The sequence below is a fragment of the Lygodium microphyllum genome, chromosome 24 (genome assembly GCF_053477565.2).
Source record: "Lygodium microphyllum isolate KBCC chromosome 24, Lygodium_microphyllum_v1.1.10, whole genome shotgun sequence".
Lineage (NCBI taxonomy): Eukaryota > Viridiplantae > Streptophyta > Polypodiopsida > Schizaeales > Lygodiaceae > Lygodium > Lygodium microphyllum.
The window spans coordinates 41174803-41196501 of record NC_141158.1 but is presented as its reverse complement, the minus strand read 5'-3'; the positions used below and the strand labels follow the sequence as shown (position 1 = coordinate 41196501).

At 42.7% G+C, this 21699-nt stretch overlaps 1 protein-coding gene and 1 pseudogene across 1 annotated transcript; both read left to right on the top strand.

Moving 5' to 3' along the window:
- Positions 1–533: 533 nt before the first annotated feature.
- Positions 534–1165, top strand: LOC148015005 (chaperone protein dnaJ 10 pseudogene; annotated as a pseudogene).
- Positions 1166–20269: 19104 nt separating this feature from the next.
- On the top strand, positions 20270–21486 carry LOC148015004 (glutathione S-transferase F10-like). The gene is made up of 3 exons (XM_087665292.1): positions 20270–20463; positions 20575–20623; positions 20804–21486. Exons 1-3 carry the CDS (start codon positions 20320–20322, stop codon positions 21256–21258), a joined length of 648 nt encoding a protein of 215 aa, XP_087521418.1. The 5' UTR covers positions 20270–20319; the 3' UTR covers positions 21259–21486.
- Positions 21487–21699: the final 213 nt, after the last annotated feature.

Here is a 21699-nt window from a genome sequence, read left to right as displayed (position 1 = left end):
GTGGATGTCGTATTGCTGCGCATTCGAGGTGTGAAAACCACCCAAAAGTTGTGTGTGTGATTTGATACTTTGTACATACTTAGTCGTTATGTTTGCTCTTTCATTCTATGCGGAAAATATAGTGTAGAGGGTTTGGAGCAAGAGGAATTAATCAACAATGCTCTGGTTGACATGTATGCTAAATGTGATGTAGAAGAACAGGGAGTTTTTGATAGATTGGTAACTTGAGATGCAATCTCATGGGCTACACTTATTTCAAGATATGTCGATTATGGGCTTTGTGAGGAAGTACTAAATTATTTCCAAGAGATGAAAATTGAAGTACATTGGTGGATATGTATGCCAAATGTGGGAGCTTGCTTGATGTTCAGTACACCTCAGAATGGTTCAATACAGCTGGTAGGAGCATCAAGACAGGCTTGATTGTGGGTATCATTGTATCACAGTGGACTTGGGCAGCTACTATTTTGCAAAGCTCTAATGTTGCATGGGAGTATGGTGTAAGTGGCCCTTTCTGGTTTGTGAGTGGGGATATGGTGAAGGAGACCGAGTTCTATGATATCCTAGGTGTAAGCCCTGATGCGAGCCCTGCTGCCATCAAGAAGGCTTACTACGACAAGGCAAGGAGGGTGCATCCGGACAAAAATCCAAATGATCCTCAAGCTGCTTCGAATTTTCAGTTGTTAGGAGAGGCATATCAAGTATTGAGTGATCCTCAACAAAGAGAAACTTATGACAGATATGGAAAATCTTCTCTTTCCAAGGAAAGCATGTTGGACCCTACAGCTGTGTTGTAATGATGTTTGGCAGCGAACTCTTTGAGGAGTACATTAGCCAGCTGGCAATGGCAACTATGGCATCTCTAGATTTAGGAACAGATGATCCAGTCAGAGCTCAAGAGAAGATGAAGGAGGTACAAAAAGAGAGGGAAATGAAACTTGTGGAAATTTTGGAGAAGAAGTTAGAATTGTTCGTCAATAATAGACAAGCATTTATAGAATGGGCAAAAGAACTTTCAGAAGCAGCTTTTGGAGAGCCTATGCTGCACACAATAGGTTACATCTACAAGCGACGAGCGGCAAAAGAGCTTGGGAAAAATATATTTCTCATGGGTGTTCTTTTTTTTTCACTGAATGGGGCGCAGGGAATCTCGGAATGGGAATGATAATTAGTTGATTCAAGAGCTAATTATGGGGAGGAGGGAGATCGACTGTGGAGGAAGGCGGACGACGCTGGAAAAAGACAATTGGGGGAGAAAATGAAAAAGCAAGCGGAAGACGAAAACTTGGGAAGAAGGAGGTGGGAAAAACGAGGCTCTACGACACAGGGTGCCGAGAGTGAAAAGCAAACGGAGAAGAGGTGAACGAAGGAACTTCGACGTAGTAGAAGGAGACATAGAGAGATCATTGGCGAACACTGCCGCTAACAGAGGTGACGGAGGATGAGGATGCTGCTGGGAAAAGGGATCGAACGGAGGGGGCGAAGTTGTAGTAGAAGATGAGGACCTGAAGAAGAATGAGGGAGGCGACGAAGCAGAAGAAGAAAAGGCAGAGGCTGAGACGATTGATGAAGCCTTCTGGGTTGGCCTACTTCGTGATCTCCATGAGCAAGGATGAGTCTTGGGAGAAGTTCGGCGAGAAGCCGAAGTGCAACGACCTCGTCATCATTAAGACTCAGCGCGCCAATTTCTCTTAGCAGATATTTGTAATTTTCTTTGAAGAAGCTAAGAGTGCTCATTTGTACCCCGCAACCACCGAATGGTAATGCCAATGCTACGGAAGTTGTTGACGAGATAAATTCAAGGAAGAGAAGACTGCAACGGGGGTAACAAGGATGAAGCCGTGAGGAAGAAGTCCAGACTGCACAAGTCGACATAGAGCTGAAGGTGATAAAGGACGAGACACATCATACGATGTAGCTGAGGGAGGAGCAAAGCAGATGATGGGATGACGAAGAGTCAGCCACACTTTGCCATAGCCACCCTCCTCTTCACTCTGAGTATCGATCCATCCTTCTTGGCATCATCCAAAACGTACTCCATTTTCACAACCTGCGCTGAGTAGCATCCGCGGATTCATCCCTTAGTCTCTAAAAGCAGCAACTACAATAGAGCCTTATTGTCATCAGGCCTTTGGACATCTTGCAACTCCGTCGTTGCAACACACTCCCTTTCTCATGACACATCTTTGATTTCCATGGCTCTAAATATGAACAATGACTACGAATTCGGGAGACATTGACAATCTTGGTGGATAAATACAGTTTCCACACAGGATGGTCCACAGTTCGAGATATTAGTAAAGAGATTTTATTACAGTTCATGCCTCTTGTTTGTAAACTCATTGATGGCAGTTTCCCGCACATTATTGACATCAGAATCCAAGAAGATCACAATAGTGTTGCATATTTGAATTCTGAATTTCTGCACATATGACTTGAGGTCAAGGATCTACAAATGCAGCAGAATTAAATTAAGAGGCCTAAAATCAGTGGACTGAACAGATTTGAAGTCATCTTGTATTTTGCAAACTTCATGGTAGAAATATGAATACTATTTGACATCATTTTTCTCATTTTTCTTATTCACCTGATTGATCTTCTATTCTGAAATTAGTCAAGGTCCTCTGTGGTTGCGACTTTGTTTTTGAAACCCTTCGACATCGTTCAAGCTTGTATTCACTGGGTCGTGGTGTTGGAACAGGTCTGGTTACCTCAGGTTATCATGCATGTCCATTGTGCGGGCCATAGTTAGACTCCCGAAGGTCACGAACCATGAAGAAGATGGTATATCAAGGACACATTGCTTTCTTGCCAGAGGATTATGAACTCAGGGAAGATTTTCTTGGATGATCTCCAACACGTATAAGCGCCGCAAGTGGTACGAGTTGAAAATGGTCCATGCGGAATCACATCCAAACGGAATGCGGCGGTTCTCAGTTTTCTACGAGTTACCATATTGGACCCACTTATAGGTCAACCACTTGTTGGATCCCATGCATATTTTCAAGAATGTGGGCAGCTTGCTATGGGACCACATCATAGGAAAGAGAGACACTATAGGGGCACGAATGGATTTGAAGGAGGTAGGCAAGATGGAGGCGCTTTGGTCGCAGTCGAGTGCTGATGGTCGTGTGTAGCTACCTTGTACTCCTTGGGTTTTTTCCACTAAAGAAGAGTGCATTGTGAAGCAAGTAGTCAGGTCTATCCACACTCCGATGGGTATGACGCATTCTCTCAGGTCTGCATTTTCTAAAGACGACCAATTATCAGGGCTAAAATCCCATGACTGGCATAAGATATGTCAGGTTTGTACTACAAATGGATCGTAATTGGCGTGCGCATTTTGCTATTTGGAGTGTAGCCATTATTCATAATAGTTTCTCATTTGTGGCAGTTTGTACTACCGATCGCGATCGCAGGATGTCTTACTCTAGAAATACGCGAGGCTATTTACAGGTTGTTGACTTTGGTACAATGGATCTCACAGAAGGAGATTAAGACATCCTCTATTGAATCCGCGAGGCGAGGAGTAGTGGAGATGGTCTGTCTCTTTGAGAAATACCCACCCACCAGCATGCTTACTATATAAATCCACCTTCTTATGCATCTTGTAGATGAAGTGGATATTGCTGGACATGTCCATACATGATGGATGTTCTTCTTGGAGCGCTTCATGAAAACCCTGAAAGGCTTTGTACGACGATGAGCTCGGCCAGAAGGTAGAATGGCTGAAGGTTGGTTGGTGTCCGAGGCGCTAGTGCATATTTCACAATGGCTACCAACGGCGGATCCAGACAACGAAATGCTATGGTCACTGAAGGACAATGCAAGATTAACTGGAGATGTGGTGGTTGGAAATGGGGTAGAAAAAAGAATGGATGCCTCAATGGAGGAGAAGGTGAATCGCTTTTGTATGTTGCACCATGCCTCTATGGAGACGTGGCTCGCCAGGTACCAAATCACTAGCAAGATTGAGAGGAAGCGCGAGCTGAATTCCAACGTACTACGTGTCATCAACAGATTCGATATCCCGAGGGCATGGAGGAGATGCCACGGTTCATGTCAATGTGATGGTTGCATGGAGCTTTGACCGTAGCGTCTCATGAAGGGATAGAGGTCTCAATGGAGGAGTGGGAATTCTCGAGGGGATGTAGTCCAAAGGTGATGAGGTGTTTAGGATTTGTCGTATCTAAATTTTATATGCGACATCTAATTTGAGTGTTTCAATGTATAATACAAAATATATAGTGCAGCCTGGTCGTGTGGACGGCATTTTTCGCGTGGAGCGTATTGACAAAATGCGCTCCACAATGGACTATGGTATCATGGCAAGGTTCGAGCAAGAGAGCCGACGACGAGCAACGGATCCGAACACGATTGTGGATGAGATGGAGTATTTTGGAAACTTGTAAAGTATTGTTACGGTGGATTACCATAGCTTCTCCATGATACTATTCGATGTGCAGTGGTTCAAAGTGGTACTTGGAGGAGCTGGAGCAACAGTTCGACGAGATCCATCTGGATTTCTCGAAATAGATTCCGAAAAAAAAAAGGATGGATTTGCGTGACACCTTTGCGTTGCCGGCCCATTGTGAACAGGTGCATGGACTCATTTGTTTGTTAATTGTATTACAACATGGTACATGTCACAATGGTTTAAACTCTCTTGTACGTGTTTGTAAACAAGTAATCTTCTATCCAAACCCCTGACAACCTCGATGGTGGTATGCTATACCTTCAACTCCCCAAAGTGCGAGAGTATATGATCAAAGCGATATTCCGAGCATAGATGAAGACAATATCCAAATAGAGGGGTCGATATTGCAAGGGGTGGAGGCCACTGAAAGCTTGGAACCAGCATCGACTAACAATGATGGAAATACAGGAGTCAAAAATTCTTTGAGAATGAGGTGGACTCATCCTTTTGTGGTGACATGTCTATCGACCTTCCAGTGTATGCGGAGTTGTGTCAGGAGATTGACATGGGACCATAGGATACTTCATACTTGGAGCATCCACTTACTCAATTCGTTGACCAATCGCTTATAAGGGTACATAAGATATGCATTTTAAGTGAGATCTTTTTTTAGGATTTATATTACTGTGCTTTATATGATTTAAATTGATTATTCTAACATCATTTTTTGTCTGTGCAGGTGACATTTTCAGGTGGAGTCGAGGGATGAGCAATGAGGAGTTACAGGATATCTTCACATGCATGTCTCTAGACCAGATCGCGAGATTCAGAGATATGGCAGACCAGGAGCTGTCCCGGTCTTCGTCAGGGCACTCTGTGAGATCTACTTCAGCGCGATCGGATGCTTCATCTTCGAGCAGACGAGCTCAACGCTCTAGACTTGGGCCAGAGGGAGGGAGTGCTTCAGGGTCCGGGGGATGCTGCAGAGATACGGATGCAATGAGCCCGCGGTTGACATGGATACATGTGCGACTCCTCGCTCTTGTGGCAGTTCTAGGGAGTGTGGCTCAAGCTCAGGTGGATGCTGTGGAGGTACGGACGTAGTGCTCCGTCTCGTTGTTCAACTGGAGTTGTGTCACCTCCAGGATTTGTCACACCTGTGGGGACATCTACTCCAAAAACTTCAGCCGTCAGTAAAGTGGCACCCCTATGGATGCCACTCCGAGAGATATTACCCCGGTTGGTACACCAGATGCACAGGGGTCTCCTGGATATGCCCAGGAGCATGGACGCAGATGGAAGAGGACCCATATTGGGCAGACCCCAGGGGGATATGCATATCTAGTCGATGATAGGTAAGGAGCCATCATCATGAATGATGAGGGAAGGAGGGTGATGGCTTGCATGAGAGAGTTGTGCCAACAAGTTTTTCGGCACAACGTCTTTGATCATTGGAAGAACATACCGGAGGGGAGCAAAGACTACATAGTAGCATCCTTGCATGAGGAGTTTCCGATTTCAGCCTCAGTAGATAGATTTTCTATGGGCTGGATAATGGATTGCATGCGTGCATATATGTCACACAGACGATCCGATGCACGCAAGGCAATCAAGAGTGGGGCTGAAAAGCCCGAGTGGTTAGATGCGGATGACTGGCGCCGACTGAGGAAGGAGGCTACAGATTCTCCAGGACGTTGGAGTCAGCAGCGCGAGGTGGCGAGGGCACGACTGGAGGCCGGAGTGGTCCATCATCTTGGGAGTGGCGGCCACAGGACATATTTGGAGGACTTTGTAAGCTTTTCTTTTGTTTTGCTTGTTTATTTTTTTGCAATATCCTTTGTACTAGCAATCATGTTTCTAACAGTTAGCATTTTGTTTTCTTTGCAGCACTCTCTCACAAATCGCGATCTGACCGGCCTTAAGATGACTCGATATGCAGAGAGGCATGGTCTCACTTCATTGATCGACCGATTGTATAGATGCAGCGGCCTTGTAAGTCACTCATCTTTCTTGTCCGTAGTTACCATGTTTAATTAGAATGCATTATTGTATGGTGGACTGATGTATTGTTGTTTCTTTTTTTTTGCAAAGTCCATTCGATGCTCCTTTGAGGCGGGACGAGCTTTCGGAGGGCGAGGATATGTAGCTCGCCCTTGGATCCCTGGAGCTCACATATCTTTATTTTTTGGTCACTTGATCTATGTAGACATTTTCTATGTATTAGTGATATCTTGTCATGATTGTACCAATCGCTTATTATGCGATCATGTATTTATTTCATGTATCAGTGTTATGATTTCGGTATACTTTGTTTTTGTTTGCAATCGCATTGTACACAGTGCAAAAACTATTTTGTATGGCTCTAATACAAAAAAATAATAATCCCTATTACCGTTGCTATTAGCCTCACAAATTTACTGCTCGTGTCATTATTGGCATCATTATTTTCGTCGCAAAAACCATCGCTATCAGCATCGGTACCGACGCTGATATCGACTGTTCTATGGCGCCGCCAATAACGACGCTTTTTGCGACGACGGGGGAAAATTTTGTTATTTGCAGTTTTGTCGCTTTTAACATCGGTATAAGGCCTATATCTTGTAGTGTAATAGGATAGCTCACATAGAAGATTGAAGCAAAGCATATATATCATCAAAGGACTCCCCAAATAGCCAAGCCAATATTGTCTTCTTCAAATTCATGATAAATCTCTTTATTTAAGAAAATGTTTGTTGCTAGATTTACTCATGTATCAAAAAGATCCTTCTAAAGCTTGAGCAATGTACATATTTATGCAATAAAAATTGAACTTTTTATGGTATGGATAAGTCTATCTAAAATTCAATTGAATCTTTTAGATATCCCCACCACCAATCTCTTTCATTGATCAATAGGAAAATAATTTTCTACTAAAGCAAGTAAAGTTGCCTAAATTCAACACTGAGGGATTGAAAATATAAAATAATGCTAAAATTTGGATTAAAAAAATGGAAGATTACTTCTCCATGACTGGGATGAGCATAGACAATCAGACTATGATTGCTTGACTACGTCTCACTTCAAATCCATTCATGGCCCTAGGATGTCTCTCTTTGTTATGACATGGTTCCACAACAAGCTGCCAAAATTCTTGAAAATGTGCATGGGATCCATCAAATGGCTGATTGAATTTTAATGGTTGATCTCTCTATTTTTCTATCTTTCCCTTCCCTCCTCTTTCTTTGTTTCTCTCTCCTCTCTCTACTTTTCTCTCTCTCCCCTCTTTGTCCATTCGTATCTTTATTTTTTCCCTCTCTTCATTTCTCCCCCCTCTCTCTCTATTTTTCTCTCCCCCTCTCTCTTTTCATCTCTCTCTTCCCCCCTTTTTCATCACATCTTTATTTCTCTCTCCCTCACCCCCTCTCTTTGTTTCTCCCCCCTTCCCTCTTCCTCGTCCATGTCTTTACTCTTTTACTTTTTATTTCTTTGTTTTTGTTTCTTTTCCTCCATTCCTCTTTTTTATTATTCTCTCTCCTCTCTAAATTTCTGTTTCTCCTTCCAATGTCTTTGTTTCTATTTCTTTCTCTCCATCCCTCCATCTCTCTATTTTTCTCTCATTCCCTCTCTCTCTATCTCTTTGTTTCTCTACCCCCATCCCTTTCTCTTGGCTTCTCTCATTCTCTCTCCTCCCCTCTTTTTTTGTTTCTCTCTCACACACACACTCTCTCTCTCCATCCCCTCTCTATTTTTCTCTCTCCCCCTCCTTCTCCCTCCCTCCCTCTATTTTTTCCTCTCTCCATCCTTGCTTCTCTCCACTTTCTCTCCCTCCCTCTCCCTCTCTCTCTTTCCTTCCCTCCCTCTCTCTATATTTCTCTTTTCTCCTTTTTGTTTCTCTCCCTTCTTATTTCTTTGTTTTTGCTTCTTTCCCTCCAACCCTCTTTTTTTCTCTCTCCCCTCTACATTTCTATTTCTTTCTCTGGCTCCCTCCTTCTCTCCCCCCTCTCTCTACCTCTTCATTTCTCTACCCCCATCCCTTTCTCTTGGCTTCTCTCCCCTTCTCTCATTCCCTCTCTTTCTCTCTCTCTCTCTCTCTTTATTGTTCTCAATTTCTCCTTTCCTCCCCTTCTTTGTCTCTCTCCGTTCGTTCATTTCTTTATTTCTCTCTATTCCTCTCTCCTCTCGTTATCTCTCTCTCACTCCCTCTGTTAATCTTTCTCTCTCTTTGTTTCTCTCTCCCTCCTCTCTTCCCCCCTCTCTCTCTCTATTTTTCTCTCTCTTCCTCTTTACTTCTCTTCCTCCCCCTCCCCCTCTCTTTCTTTACCTCCCTCTCTCTATATTTTCTCTCCCCCGCTCTTTCTATTAACCCCAATGCAAGAAAAGAAAAATATAAAAAGAAGGAAGCAAAAGAAAATTGTGAAATATAGGGCAAGCAAAAAAAGGTGTCCTGATAGCAAAATTAAGAGGGAAAAGGGCCAAAAGCTCAAAGACACCTTAAAAATCTAAACCGAGTGCCAAAATGGAAGAGACACATTTTAAAATGCAAAGGTGCCCCTAAATCTTTGTAAAAGAGCACTGTGCAATTTTTAAAGAGTATACGTGCATGGGTGAAGCCACAATGTAAATAGAAGGAAATAGGAAAAGAGGACCTAGGCTAAAATGCCTGATAACGTAAATAAGGGGATGGGTGCCCAAAAGGGATTAGAGCTCGTATAAAAAACAAAAATTTGAATAGAGAAGCTCATTCTTGTCTGTGGAAAAAGGTAGCTCTCCTCCTCTTCTTCTTCTTCTTCTTACTCTTTCTTACTTGTGCTTCTGCTTGAAAGGGAGTATGAGAGTGTGAAGGAGTGAGTCTGTGAGGGTGAGGTGTCAAGATTGTGGGAGAGAAGGAAGGAGTCTCACTTGTATCTTTCTTGCTTGCACAATGGGGGAATACACACAAGGGTGGAGGCTGAAAACAGTTTTCCTCTTCTTAGTTGTGTAAGCCAAAAGAACTCTAGTACAAAGAAATAGAAGAACCCTAGATATGGGTCTCAAACCAAACTCAACTAACTAAGGTGGCATACTAACTGAGCCACGAACTAGAGTAGATAAGGATAGCTATCATGTAGCTATTATTCAGGGGCGGTGTACCAACCGCATCTGCAACTGACAAGTCGTGACATAAATATACAACGGTCACCCTGGCGTATCACGAGTGGAGCTCGATATCTCAACACTCCCCCTCGAGCTCAATCCCAATTCCTGCACACCAAGCAGGCCTCTGAACTTGCGCAGCTTCTCTGCGCCCAATGCCTTCATGAATATGTCAGCTACCTGATCCTCTGTGATGACATAAACTAGATAAATAAGACCTAGTAAAACCCTCTCTCGCACATAGTGATAATGCACCTCAATGTGCTTTGTTCTAGCATGATAGACTGGGTTATTTGCCAAGTGTATACTACTCATGTTGTCACAATAAATGACAACTGGCCCATCTGTAGACTGATGCATATCATAAAGTAGCTTATGCAACCAAGCTACCTCACATGCAGCCATTGCTGCACCCCTGTACTCAGCCTCTGTGCTCGACAAGGCAACTGTAGGATGTTTCTTGTTGCTCCAAGTGACTGCAGCACTCCCAAAAGAGAACACATATCCACTGGTAGATCGTCTATCAGAAATACTACCAGCCCAATCAGCATCAGTGTATCCATGCAACTGTATCTGAACCCCAGTCTCATAAAATAGTCCATACTGCAATGTGGACTTCACATACCTGAGTATGCGTCTAGCTGCATCCAAATGCGATTTCCTTAGAGCTTGCATAAACTGACTTACCAATCCAACAGCATAGCTCAAATCTGGCCTGGTAATAGTCATATAAATCAAGCTTCCTACTATGCGTCTGTACCTAGTAGGGTCTTCCAGAAGCTCACTTGCATCTGCGCTTAGCTTCACATTCTGCTCCAAAGGAACTGAAATAGGCTTACAGCCTGTCATCCCATATTTGGACAGCATGTCCAATCCATACTGCCTCTGCAAGAGCTGTATCCCACTTGGTGATCTAATCACCTCAATGCCCAAGAAATAACGCAGCTATCCCAAATCCTTCATCTCAAACTTCTGCTTCAATAGCATTTTCACATGAAGGATATCTTCATCACTGTCACCTGTCATAATCAAATCATCAACATAAATGACAAGTAGCATAATACCGTTCTCTGTTTTTCTCACATAAAGTGAGAAATCTGCCTTGGAAATCTGAAAGCCAATAGTGACAAGATATTGTCCTATCTTGTCAGACCATGCTCTAGGTGCTTGCTTCAAGCCATACAAGGCTTTCTTCAACCTGCAAACAAACTCAGGATAAACAGCATGCACATAACCTGGTGGCTGCTCCATATAGACCTCTTCTTGCAAATCACCATGCAAGAAGGCATTCTTTACATCCATCTGATGTAAAGACCATCCCTTTGATGCAGACATAGCAATGACTGCTCTTACGGTTGCCATCCTTGCAACTGGACTGAATGTTTCTTCATAGTCAATGCCATATGTTTGTGCATACCCCTTGACTACTAATCTTGCCTTGTATCTGTTCACAGAACCATCTGCATTGTGCTTCACCTTATAAACCCACTTACAACCAATTGCATTTTTACCTTTAGGCAAAGGTACCAATTCCCATGTAGCATTTGCTTCCAAGGCATCCATTTCTTCATCCATGGCTTTCTCCCATTTTTCTTTTCCCATGACTTGCTCAAAAGAAGTGGGTTCTGGTTCCTGTATCACCTTGACCATATACGCATAGTGAATGGCTGTAAATCCATCATATTTCAGCCTATCCACAGGATACCTAACTTTGGTAGACCTGCGCAAAGTGGGTTCACTCCCAGGTGCTCTCAAAACATCCCTGGTCTTCCTTACTCCAGGTGTAACAATAGAAGGAATACCCAACTCATCATCAATGCTCTGTTCTGAGCCACTGGATTCACCATCCACATAAGAGTGACCTGCATTCACATCAAACATGGGCTGATCAACCTTCTCTTTTCCTTTTCGTGATACCTGCATACCACTATCTGCATTACTTTGAGAAGATTCTCCTGATCTCAATCTGCCTGTCCATGGTGAAGAATGTGAACCACTGCTAGAAGACGCTCCAGGTCCACTAATATTTTGTGATTGCTGCTGTGAATTCTGTGAAGCATTACCATTTTGTGCATCTACATCATCAATCACATTTACTGGTTTATACCAGCTACTCATCTCATCAAAAACTACATCTCTGCTCAGTGTAAACTTACGAGTAGAAGGGTTATAGCATCTATACCCTTTTTGCTGCAGAGAGTAACCAATAAAGATGCACTTCTCAGCTTTTGGATCCAACTTGGATCTCAACTCATCTGGCACATGTACATAGGCAATGCAACCAAAAATTTTTAAATGAGAAATATCTGGTTTCCTACCAGTATACCTCTCCTCTGGAGTCATTCCATGTATTGCTGCAGTGGGAGTCCTGTTCATTATGTAGACTGCTGTAGCAACTGCTTCAGCCCAATAAAAATCTGGCAAGTCTTTTTCATTGAGCATGGCACGAGATACCTCTCCAATATGCCTGTTTTTCCTTTCTGCAATTCCATTTTGTTGTGGGGTATGACTGCATGAATATTGCTGCTTTATGCCATGCTCCTGCAGGAACCTTGCAAACTCATTTGAGAGGTACTCTCCCCCTCCATCTGACCTTAGACATTTTATCTGCAGACCTGTTTCTTTTTCAACCATAGCTTTAAGAGTTTTGAAATGCCCAAAAACTTCACTTTTCTTTTTCATAAAATACACCCAAACTTTTCTGCTATAGTCATCAATAAAAGTGACAAAATAATGACAGCCTCCAAGGGATGCAGCTTTAGTAGTCCACACATCAGAGTGGATTAATTCCAATGGCTTCTTACTCTCTTGAACATGTCTAGGAAATGGTTTCCTTGCCTGTTTTCCAAACTGACAGGCTTCACATACCTTATGCATTTTTGCAACCTTGAATTTTGGCAATCCTGTAACAATATTTTGGGCCTGCATTGATTTAAGTCGCTGTACATTAACATGACCAATGCGTTTATGCCAGATATCAATATCTGCAACTACACCGGTCCCATGTGCAAACATTGCTGCACTCAATTCAGACATGTCTGCATCCAACGTAAACATTCTGCCCTTCTTCTTTTCTTTTGCTATCAAGTGACCTTTATTTTTCATATCCTCAACAAAGCATCCATGAGGATTAAATCTGACCTGCAAGCCCTGCTCAACCATTTGACCGACAGAAACCAGATTCTTGGTGATATTCGGGACATGAAATACATCGGACAGGTATTTCTTTTTCCCATCCTGCATAGACAAGGGAATTTTTCCAATCTGCACAATAGGATCTGCAGTATCATCACCAGTCTCCACAAATCCTGGTTTTTCCATTTTCCTTGCATCCTCCATCCATTCTGCATGACCTGTCATGTGGTTTGATGCACCTGAGTCAACATACCATACATCATTGCTTTCTTCTGCACTTGTCACAGAATTGTTCATGTGCTGCACCATGAACAAATGCTCATTTCTGTCATCACCCTGTCTGCTAGAAGATGCATAATTCCCTTGTTGCAGTTTTCCATTCATGATGTCATTCTGCTTTTTATAGCAGTCTTTAGCCATATGACCCATTTTACCATAGTAGTAGCATTCAACATTACTGTTTGCATTTTGACCTCTTTGCCATCCACCACGACCTCTTTGGCTCCCCCTGCCTCTAGAGTTACCACGTCCTCCTCCATAGGACTGGTTTTCTTGAGTTTGCTGCATATTCTGATTTCTACCACGGCCTCCAAATCGGCCTCCTCTACTTCTGCCTCTACCTCTTCCAGCATTTGAGTAGAAGACAACTTCTTTTGAAGTTCCTCCTGAAGAAGATGCACCACCATTTCTCTGTTCCTCAGAAATTAGAAGAGCAATTAACTCCTCAAAATCAGGAAATCTTTCACGAACTGAAATGGATGTCCGAAACTGTGCATAATCCTTTCCTAGACCATTCAAGGTCACAGAAACTAAATCATCATCTTCCACTGGTGACCCAATGGAAGCAAGTGCATCTGCAATCTTCTTCACCTTCATGTGGTAGTCGTTGATGCTCATAATTTCTCTTTGCACATTGTGCAACTCTTGCTTGAGCTGCATTTTCCTGGCTTGCGTATTTGTGCTATACATTTTTGACAAAGTATCCCATGCCTCCTTTGGCGTACTTGCATCCTGAATATGCACAATCATAGAGTCTGAAATGCTAATAGACAGCCAATACATAACTTTCCTGGCTCTCTCATGCCATGCTTTAAATGCCTGTATTTTCTGTTGATTGGGAACATCAGGAAGAACTGGTTCTTCTTCATTTCCTGCAACAAATTCCCAATATCCTTTTCCCATAAGGAAATTCGTCATTCTAAACTTCCATGCTTGGAAGTTGTTCTTGTCAAGCTTTTCAGTGACAATCTGTGAAAGAGAATCAAATGCCATTACAGAAGACTGCAAAAAATTCTGTCACTGCAAAAACCATAGCTTCACCCTCACAAGGGAAAATCTGCAAAACTGGCGAAAGTGGTATTTGATCACACAGTCACTTCCTAGTGACAATTTTGCATCAACAGGCAACAGGGATGATTCTGTAACTCCCAATGTCTCTGCGCACAAGCATACAATGCAATTTTTACAGTAACTATTCATCGACCTGTAGAACAGTGGCTGCACAGCATAAAACTGGGCCTTTTCCTGAGTGCGTGCAGAAAACTTCCGCCTCCAAAACAGGCCCCGAAATGGCCTCAAATCAAAAAAATAAGCTCGCCAAGGGCGCCAAGGGCTAAAGCCCTTGCCCGCAGCATATACTGCCCTCTTGCTTCACCGCGAAGGGCGTCTCAACCTGAGACAATGCACTCCTGCACTTTCCGGCTGTGCTACCTGCAGAGATCTGCTCCCAAAACAGAAAATGAAAGCAACACTGCTCCTCTTACCAGAACAACAGGAGCTTGGCTTGCTTTCTTGAGCTCCTTACCACGAACAAGGCTCTGATACCATGTCAAGATTGTGGGAGAGAAGGAAGGAGTCTCACTTGTATCTTTCTTGCTTGCACAATGGGGGAATACACACAAGGGTGGAGGCTGAAAACAGTTTTCCTCTTCTTAGTTGTGTAAGCCAAAAGAACTCTAGTACAAAGAAATAGAAGAACCCTAGATATGGGTCTCAAACCAAACTCAACTAACTAAGGTGGCATACTAACTGAGCCACGAACTAGAGTAGATAAGGATAGCTATCATGTAGCTATTATTCAGGGGCGGTGTACCAACCGCATCTGCAACTGACAAGTCGGTGACATAAATACACAACGGTCACCCTGGCGTATCACGAGTGGAGTTCGATATCTCAACATGAGGGACCGTGGGGAAGAAGCTCTCCATCTTCTCCTCTCTTCTTCTCTTCTCTTATCTTCTCTTGTCTCATGCATGTGACAATGGAGCATGGAGCTTAAGGATCAATCTTGCTTGAAGCTTGTACTTGGATCGTAGAGATACCAGAGTGCTTGAGGGAGGAGGAAATCGATCAAGCATCGAGGTAAGCTCACTATAATCATAGGAATGAGAGCGTGTACAACTATGTGAGAGGTGGCCATTGCACTTGACTTGAAACGCTTGAAGCAATAAGTGGTCCGTGGGTCTTGGATGTGAAGTGAGAAGTTCCCACATTTTGGTTCCATTGCTAGGACAAACAGATTCAAGCTTTGAGTGCTTGAAGTAGATAGGCAGGAAGCGAGGGAGTTTGAAGAGGTATTTGATCTCCTTAGCAAGTAAGTTTTCTGATTTTTTGGATCTAGATGAGTAGGTTGGATTAGTGAAGGCATTTGGTTGTGTTTTGAATGCATTAGGATCAAGAAAAAACAAGAAAAAGAAGGTTACGCACAATAGGGTTTCTGTTGTGGTAAATAAACCGAACATAAAAAAGGGAGAGAAAAAGAGCTCTTGTGTATAATGCATCAGAGAGAAGAAAGTGGAAATATTAGAATTAAGTAGTGAAGGCCTTTATAAATAGGTCGGAGAGCTCATTTGATCATTTGAGAGAGAGAGAGAGAGAGAGATGTAAGAGGAGAGATCATGCGTGTTGATCTTCATCATAGTATACTTTGGCCCTCTAGGTTTTTTCTATACATCACTTGGTGCTTGTTGATCAATGTCTACTCCCTAGATGCAATCATTATCAAGGCATGAGCAGGGCTGTTAAATATTTTTTGTCATTCAGTAACTCACTGCCGCACTTGGACACTTGCCACAAGGTTCAATTGACCTAATCGGACTATTTGAATTTTGTCCACTCAAACACACCTCTCCTCGCCCAAGTCACCAGACTTAGATGCTCAAACTCACAACACTTAGACCACTTGTCCACTCAGACACAATCACTTATCTGCCTCAAACTACACTGATCGGACTACCTGACTTAGACACAGTCTAGCGACTCGAACCAAAATCACTCGAACGCCCAAAATCACGCACTCCAACTCAGAGCATCAGACTCGCATACTTTGACTCAAACTGTCCAAGTCGACCACCTTGACTAAATCTAGAATAGGAGAGTCTGATTTAGAAATCAAATGCCTGATACTAAGATGCTTAAACAAAAACCTAAAAGCTAATAAAGATAGACTGCCTTAGACTAGTAGACAGAGCCCAATTCGGATTTGAGCAACACCCCCGTAGGTCTCCACACACATCGAAAGACTTAATGAGCCCCCAAACTCCAAAAATCGTGACTTAGCAGCCTAGAAAGCAATTGCAAACACAATAGACCACCCATCTGAGACATCTTAAATGACCCAAATGAAGCTGTTAAAGTGACCACCACCACTTGCAGGAGGAGTCTACAAAAGTGTGTGATGCACTACATTGTTTTCAACATAGTCACACACTGCATAAATAATCACTTGAAGTGCACCTAGAAAGCTAAAAGCATGATTTCACACCACACATGAAGGGAAATTTGAGAACTACTTGAAATAAAAACAAGGAACTCATATGCAAGATAAGCAAGACTGAACAAACCCACTAATAGGAGAAGACCCCTAGATCTTGAACACACGACTGAGGATATTAAGCTCAAAGCAAGCTGCTTTGAGAGTGAAAGGAGTTGACATGATTAGGGACTTAATCTTACCCAAGCTAATCAGTCTAATCAACACCCTAGTAGCCCAATAGATTGATGAAATGTTAGGATCCAACACAAAACCCAAAATTAGTGAGATCGACTTGGGGAACTTCCCAATCGACATCCAACAAGTGATAAATCGATACAACTTGCAAGCCAAAATGGATTACAACCGAAGACCAGTAAAGGACATTATAGTAGTGGACCTCAATGAAGAGCAAAGACTAGCAAAGAAAGCACTTCAAGGCATAGCCACCTATAATTAGGAGCAATAAACTTAGAGGCTAAGGTAGGAGATAATAATGCAAGAGGTCCAGCGATTTTTAGCACTTACCAATAGAACTAGGACATGACCCAATGTTGAGAGGGAAATAGCACTTGAATCCACATTAAGCGAGCTTCTCACAAAGTGACTCATAGATAACACAACTGTGGAGCAAAGAGGAGAAGCCCTAGCAATGTCATTGCTAACAAGGCTAGATTCTACTCCAAATTCCAAAAGCCAAACGAAGATACATGTAGTTTCCAAGCAACTCGACAAGTATCAACCCGATAACAACATGTATGATTTTGTAGAGTAGTTTAAGTAGGTATGTGAGGCACCAACATCCTAATGGACCTTGATCAATACACATAGCTTTTGGTCTTTGCCTTGGGGATAAAGGATATACATGAACACGGAATAAATTCAACAACCTCAAGAGTCTCTTAATCATGAGATTCTCTCAAAGGCAGGGTACTCGAATAATCTTGTGATTCGATTGATGAATGTAAGTCAAAAGGACAAAGAGGATATTTTAGACTACATCACCCATGTGTGGTCTCTTCAAGAGAATCCCAACTACAAAGCGACCTAGCGAATGAGTTGTCTCCATTGTGTTCATAAGTGGAATTAGAAGTGAAGAGCTTTACAAGGCCTTAGTGGGCAATTATAGCCTGCAAAGGGATGTGCTAGTTAGGGTCTTTGAAGAAGCCATACGAGTGGACAACCTGCTCAAAGAGAGAAGCTCAAGGACCATAAGCTGAGATAGCACAATCTCTAGAACCTCAGAGAGAGAGCCACAATCGCTAGTGATTGATCTAGCCATAGCATTTAGGAGAAAGGAAAGAATGTGGATTAGAGCCAAGAGTTGGTGGACATGAAGCTAGAGTTGGCTAAGCTTCAAGAGATGATGAGAATGCCTGCAACAAGACCTCACATGCAATGCCTGCATTGTGGAGGAAACCACCTTCCACTCAAGCGCATGGATCCTAGATCCAAACTCTGTGCCCATTGTAATAGGTTTGGCCATGATGCAATGCATTGCCAATTGTTGAGGCGATTGACATACCCACACCCATATAATTATCCTTACTACCTAGGAGATAGACCGCCACCTTACAGAAGTGGAGCTCTATTAGCTCTTTCCGTACCCAATGATTCAGGGCTAGCTATCCCTAGGATGGACATCAACCCTATGGGCATACCTAGACCATTTGGACCCTTTATGATCCATCCACCATCAAGTGACCCTGTACTGCATTATATCAAGGAGCTCGATGAAGAAGAGGCTTACGTTAACCCTCACATCTCATACGATGAATAGTGTAATCCCATTCTAATGGATTTTAGACTAGTACCGGTGATGGTATTAGGTCGAGGAAGAGGTAGAGGCCTAGGAGGTCAGAACCAAGAACCTATCGTATACTAGACTTATGGCCACTAGGACACATCTTATCTTTTTGCCCTAAATGAGAGCAAGTTAATCAAGAAAAGGCCAACATGAGATGCCCTAAGTGTGGAATCACTCATTTGTATGCCAAATGCCCTAGGCAAAAAGCATCCACTAGTTAAGCTATCGTGCCATCCATACCCTTGGGACTATTTAGAGTCAAGACGTTCGATGGAGAGGCCACTCCCATCTCATTGAATGTCATGACCAGGGTGTAGACAAGACATGCCAGCATCTCATTACCTTGACCTAGCAACCTTGACACAACCTCCATAGGGAAGAGGAGTTGTAGGAGGAGAAGAAAGACAGTGGAGAAAAAAGTCACACTCAAAACTGATAGTGCCACTACACTAACGAAGGGTAAGCAAGTCACAAATGTTGAAGTGGAGACATCTGCTCCTAAGAAAGTGGAGAAGGGGAGTGCCAAGGTTGGGGACTATCCTAATCCGAGGCACCAACTAGAAGTGGTTGACAAGGTCAAAGAGTGGGTGAGAGAGGCCCAAGAGCACCTAAAGGATGCATAGCCCATCCTAGAAGACAAAATCGATGAGAGCTCTAGTGGGAGCATACCTGTCTCACCTACTCGCATAGAATCGAGAGAAGCATGTGCACCCCATGTAGCACCACAAAAATGAAGCCTAGGCACCACAAGTGGACAGACCCAAGAGCAATGGCAAAAGAGTGTAGAACATAATGAAATGCAACTATCTACAATGCCTCCTAGAGAGGAAAGTTCATGGATTTGAAGAAGATCGAGACTATTCTTGACTAGCAAATACCCACATGTATCCGCGATGTCCAATGTTTCCTTGGCTTTGCCAAATTCTACATGATATTTATCAAGGATTACTCAAAGATAGTCACACCACTCACAAGACTCGTAAGAAACTCAAAGTTCTCAAGGACCCTAGAAGCTGAGAAGGCCATCTAGACCCTGAAGATTGCTTTTACTAGTGCCCCAATCCTAGCCCACCCAGACCACCAAGCCATTTTTCTTGGAGATTGCTCATGTTTGGAGCCCATCATGTCTATCTCTAAGCATTACAATAATTTACCTCTTTCAAATTTCAAAAAAAAAAACATTTTATCTATGCATTAAAATATGTTAGAAGGTATAAGAGCTAACATGCCTATATACATAAATTTGATTCAAGCATGAATAATTTATCATTTTCTAGGTTATCAAGCCTCCATGTGTACCATTCACACAAACAAGGTGAGCATGTATAATTATATTGCAATATTATAGAATATAATATAAAATGCATATAATATAATATATAGGCAACATATATTGATATAATATGTGATACCTCTTGCAACTCACATTAGAGCAAGGCAAACACCAAGGTGAAATGCACTTTATGCTTGTGAAGCCACTCTATGCACTACCACATAAAGATACACACACACACAAAGAAGTCAATACGTTCCCATGCTTTTAATATTCTCCACTCTCTATCTTTATTATTCTCATTGAGGTGTTCTCTTTTACTTTCATGTATTCTTATAGTTCAATTTTGATATGAAGCTACTTATGTAATTTCAATTTTATGGTTTCTTTCTCTTTATTTCATGATATCATAAAGGTGGATAAAGAAACATGCACCTTGAAGCTTGATGCAAAGTAATGGGAGAAATCTCATGCAACGTGCCAAGAGAATCATATTGCCATGTAAGATATGCATCAAGATGTGAAACGTGTTAACCCATTATAGTAACAATGGTGCTTCAAAGTTTCATGTGAAGTGTGAAATGTAAGCTGGTGTGTAGCACGAGCCCCAAGCATGAAGTGTCAAGAGGAGACTAGGTACAAAGCACCTAGTAATGTGTTATGTAAACTAAAATCATAGCTAAATAATAGATACACTTCTCAAGGTGTAGGTGCATCACTTCAAATACTATGGTGCATTTTATAAACCTTTAGCATGGCATCATTTGTTATGTAGCAGTCAAATCTGAGAGAGAGAGAGAGAGAGAGAGAGAGAGAGAGAGACGATGAAGGTTCATGGAGTTGCCACCTCGAGCTGCACCGCGCGTGTGCTGACAGCGCTGTTCGAGAAGCAGGTGAAAGATTTCGAGCTCGTTCCTGTGGATCTTGCCAGCCGCGCCCACAAGCAACCCAACTACCTCGCACTCCAGGTATCATCGATTATTTACGCACCTGCAGCACCCTCCATCTACAGCAAGCTCTGCCCGTGATCTTTCAATTCTGCGTTTCCTTTCCTAATTTTCTCTTGACTGCTCACGCAGCCTTTCGGCGTCGTACCGGTACTCCAAGACGGGGAGTTAACTATCTTTGGTTAGATTCTCTCTCTCTCTCTCTCTCTCTCTCTCTCATGCGTTGAAGAAATGTATGACCCTGTTCTCTTGGGTGTTGCAACAATATATGGCCCTCTTACTTCGTGTCATGGGCTATAATAAGTTACCTGCGAACATGATTGTGAGCTAATACGTGATGATCTTTGACTTGTGCATGCAGAATCACGGGCGATAATAAGGTATGTGGCTTCAAAGTATGAAGGGCAAGGAAGCCCCTTGTATGGGACGACACTTGAGGAGAGGGCGATTGTGGAGCAATGGTTAGAAGTGGAGTCTCAGAACTTTCATGTAGCAGCATCTACTCTAGTATACCAACTAGCCTCTCTTCCTAAGAAAGGATTGTCCCCAGATGAGGAAGTGGTGAAGGCCAACATAGAGAAGCTCGAGTACGTTCTAGATGTTTATGAAGCCCGTCTTTCTAAGAGCCCATTTCTTGCTGGAAACTTCTTCAGTCTCGCCGACCTCTCCCATCTCCCACGTATGAAGTCCCTCATGAATTCTGCCAAATTGCCTCACCTCATCACTTCACGCAAGCATGTCAATGATTGGTGGGAGCGCATCTCTTCCCGCCCCTCGTGGATTAAGCTCACTCAAATGGCCACATCAAGCAAATAGGTGTTTGCTCCTCACAATCTTCGTGTTCCATTCAATGATTCAAGCTAATTTGGTTAGGTGGGAAATCGCAAGATGGTTGCAGCGTACTTTATGTATGGCAAAACATCAAGATTTGAGAATATGATATAGGAGACAAAAAAGTATCCTGCTTACAAAAAATTTTCACGTGCCTCCTTAAGTTGTAATGTAGCGTCAAATTTATCACTAACTATTGGTATATTCTATGAACATCGTGCTTTGTCTAACAAATGACCATCTTCCCCTCGCTCCACCCCTTTGAAATGAAAAAACAAAAGGAGCTAATAGAATAAAAGAGAAAAATACACACACACACAAAGTAGATAAAGAAAATGGGACGAGAGAGAGAGAAGAAGAAGCGAGAGAGAGAGAGAGATCAAATAATTGAAGAGAAAGGCCGTGAATGACATAATATTTTTTATG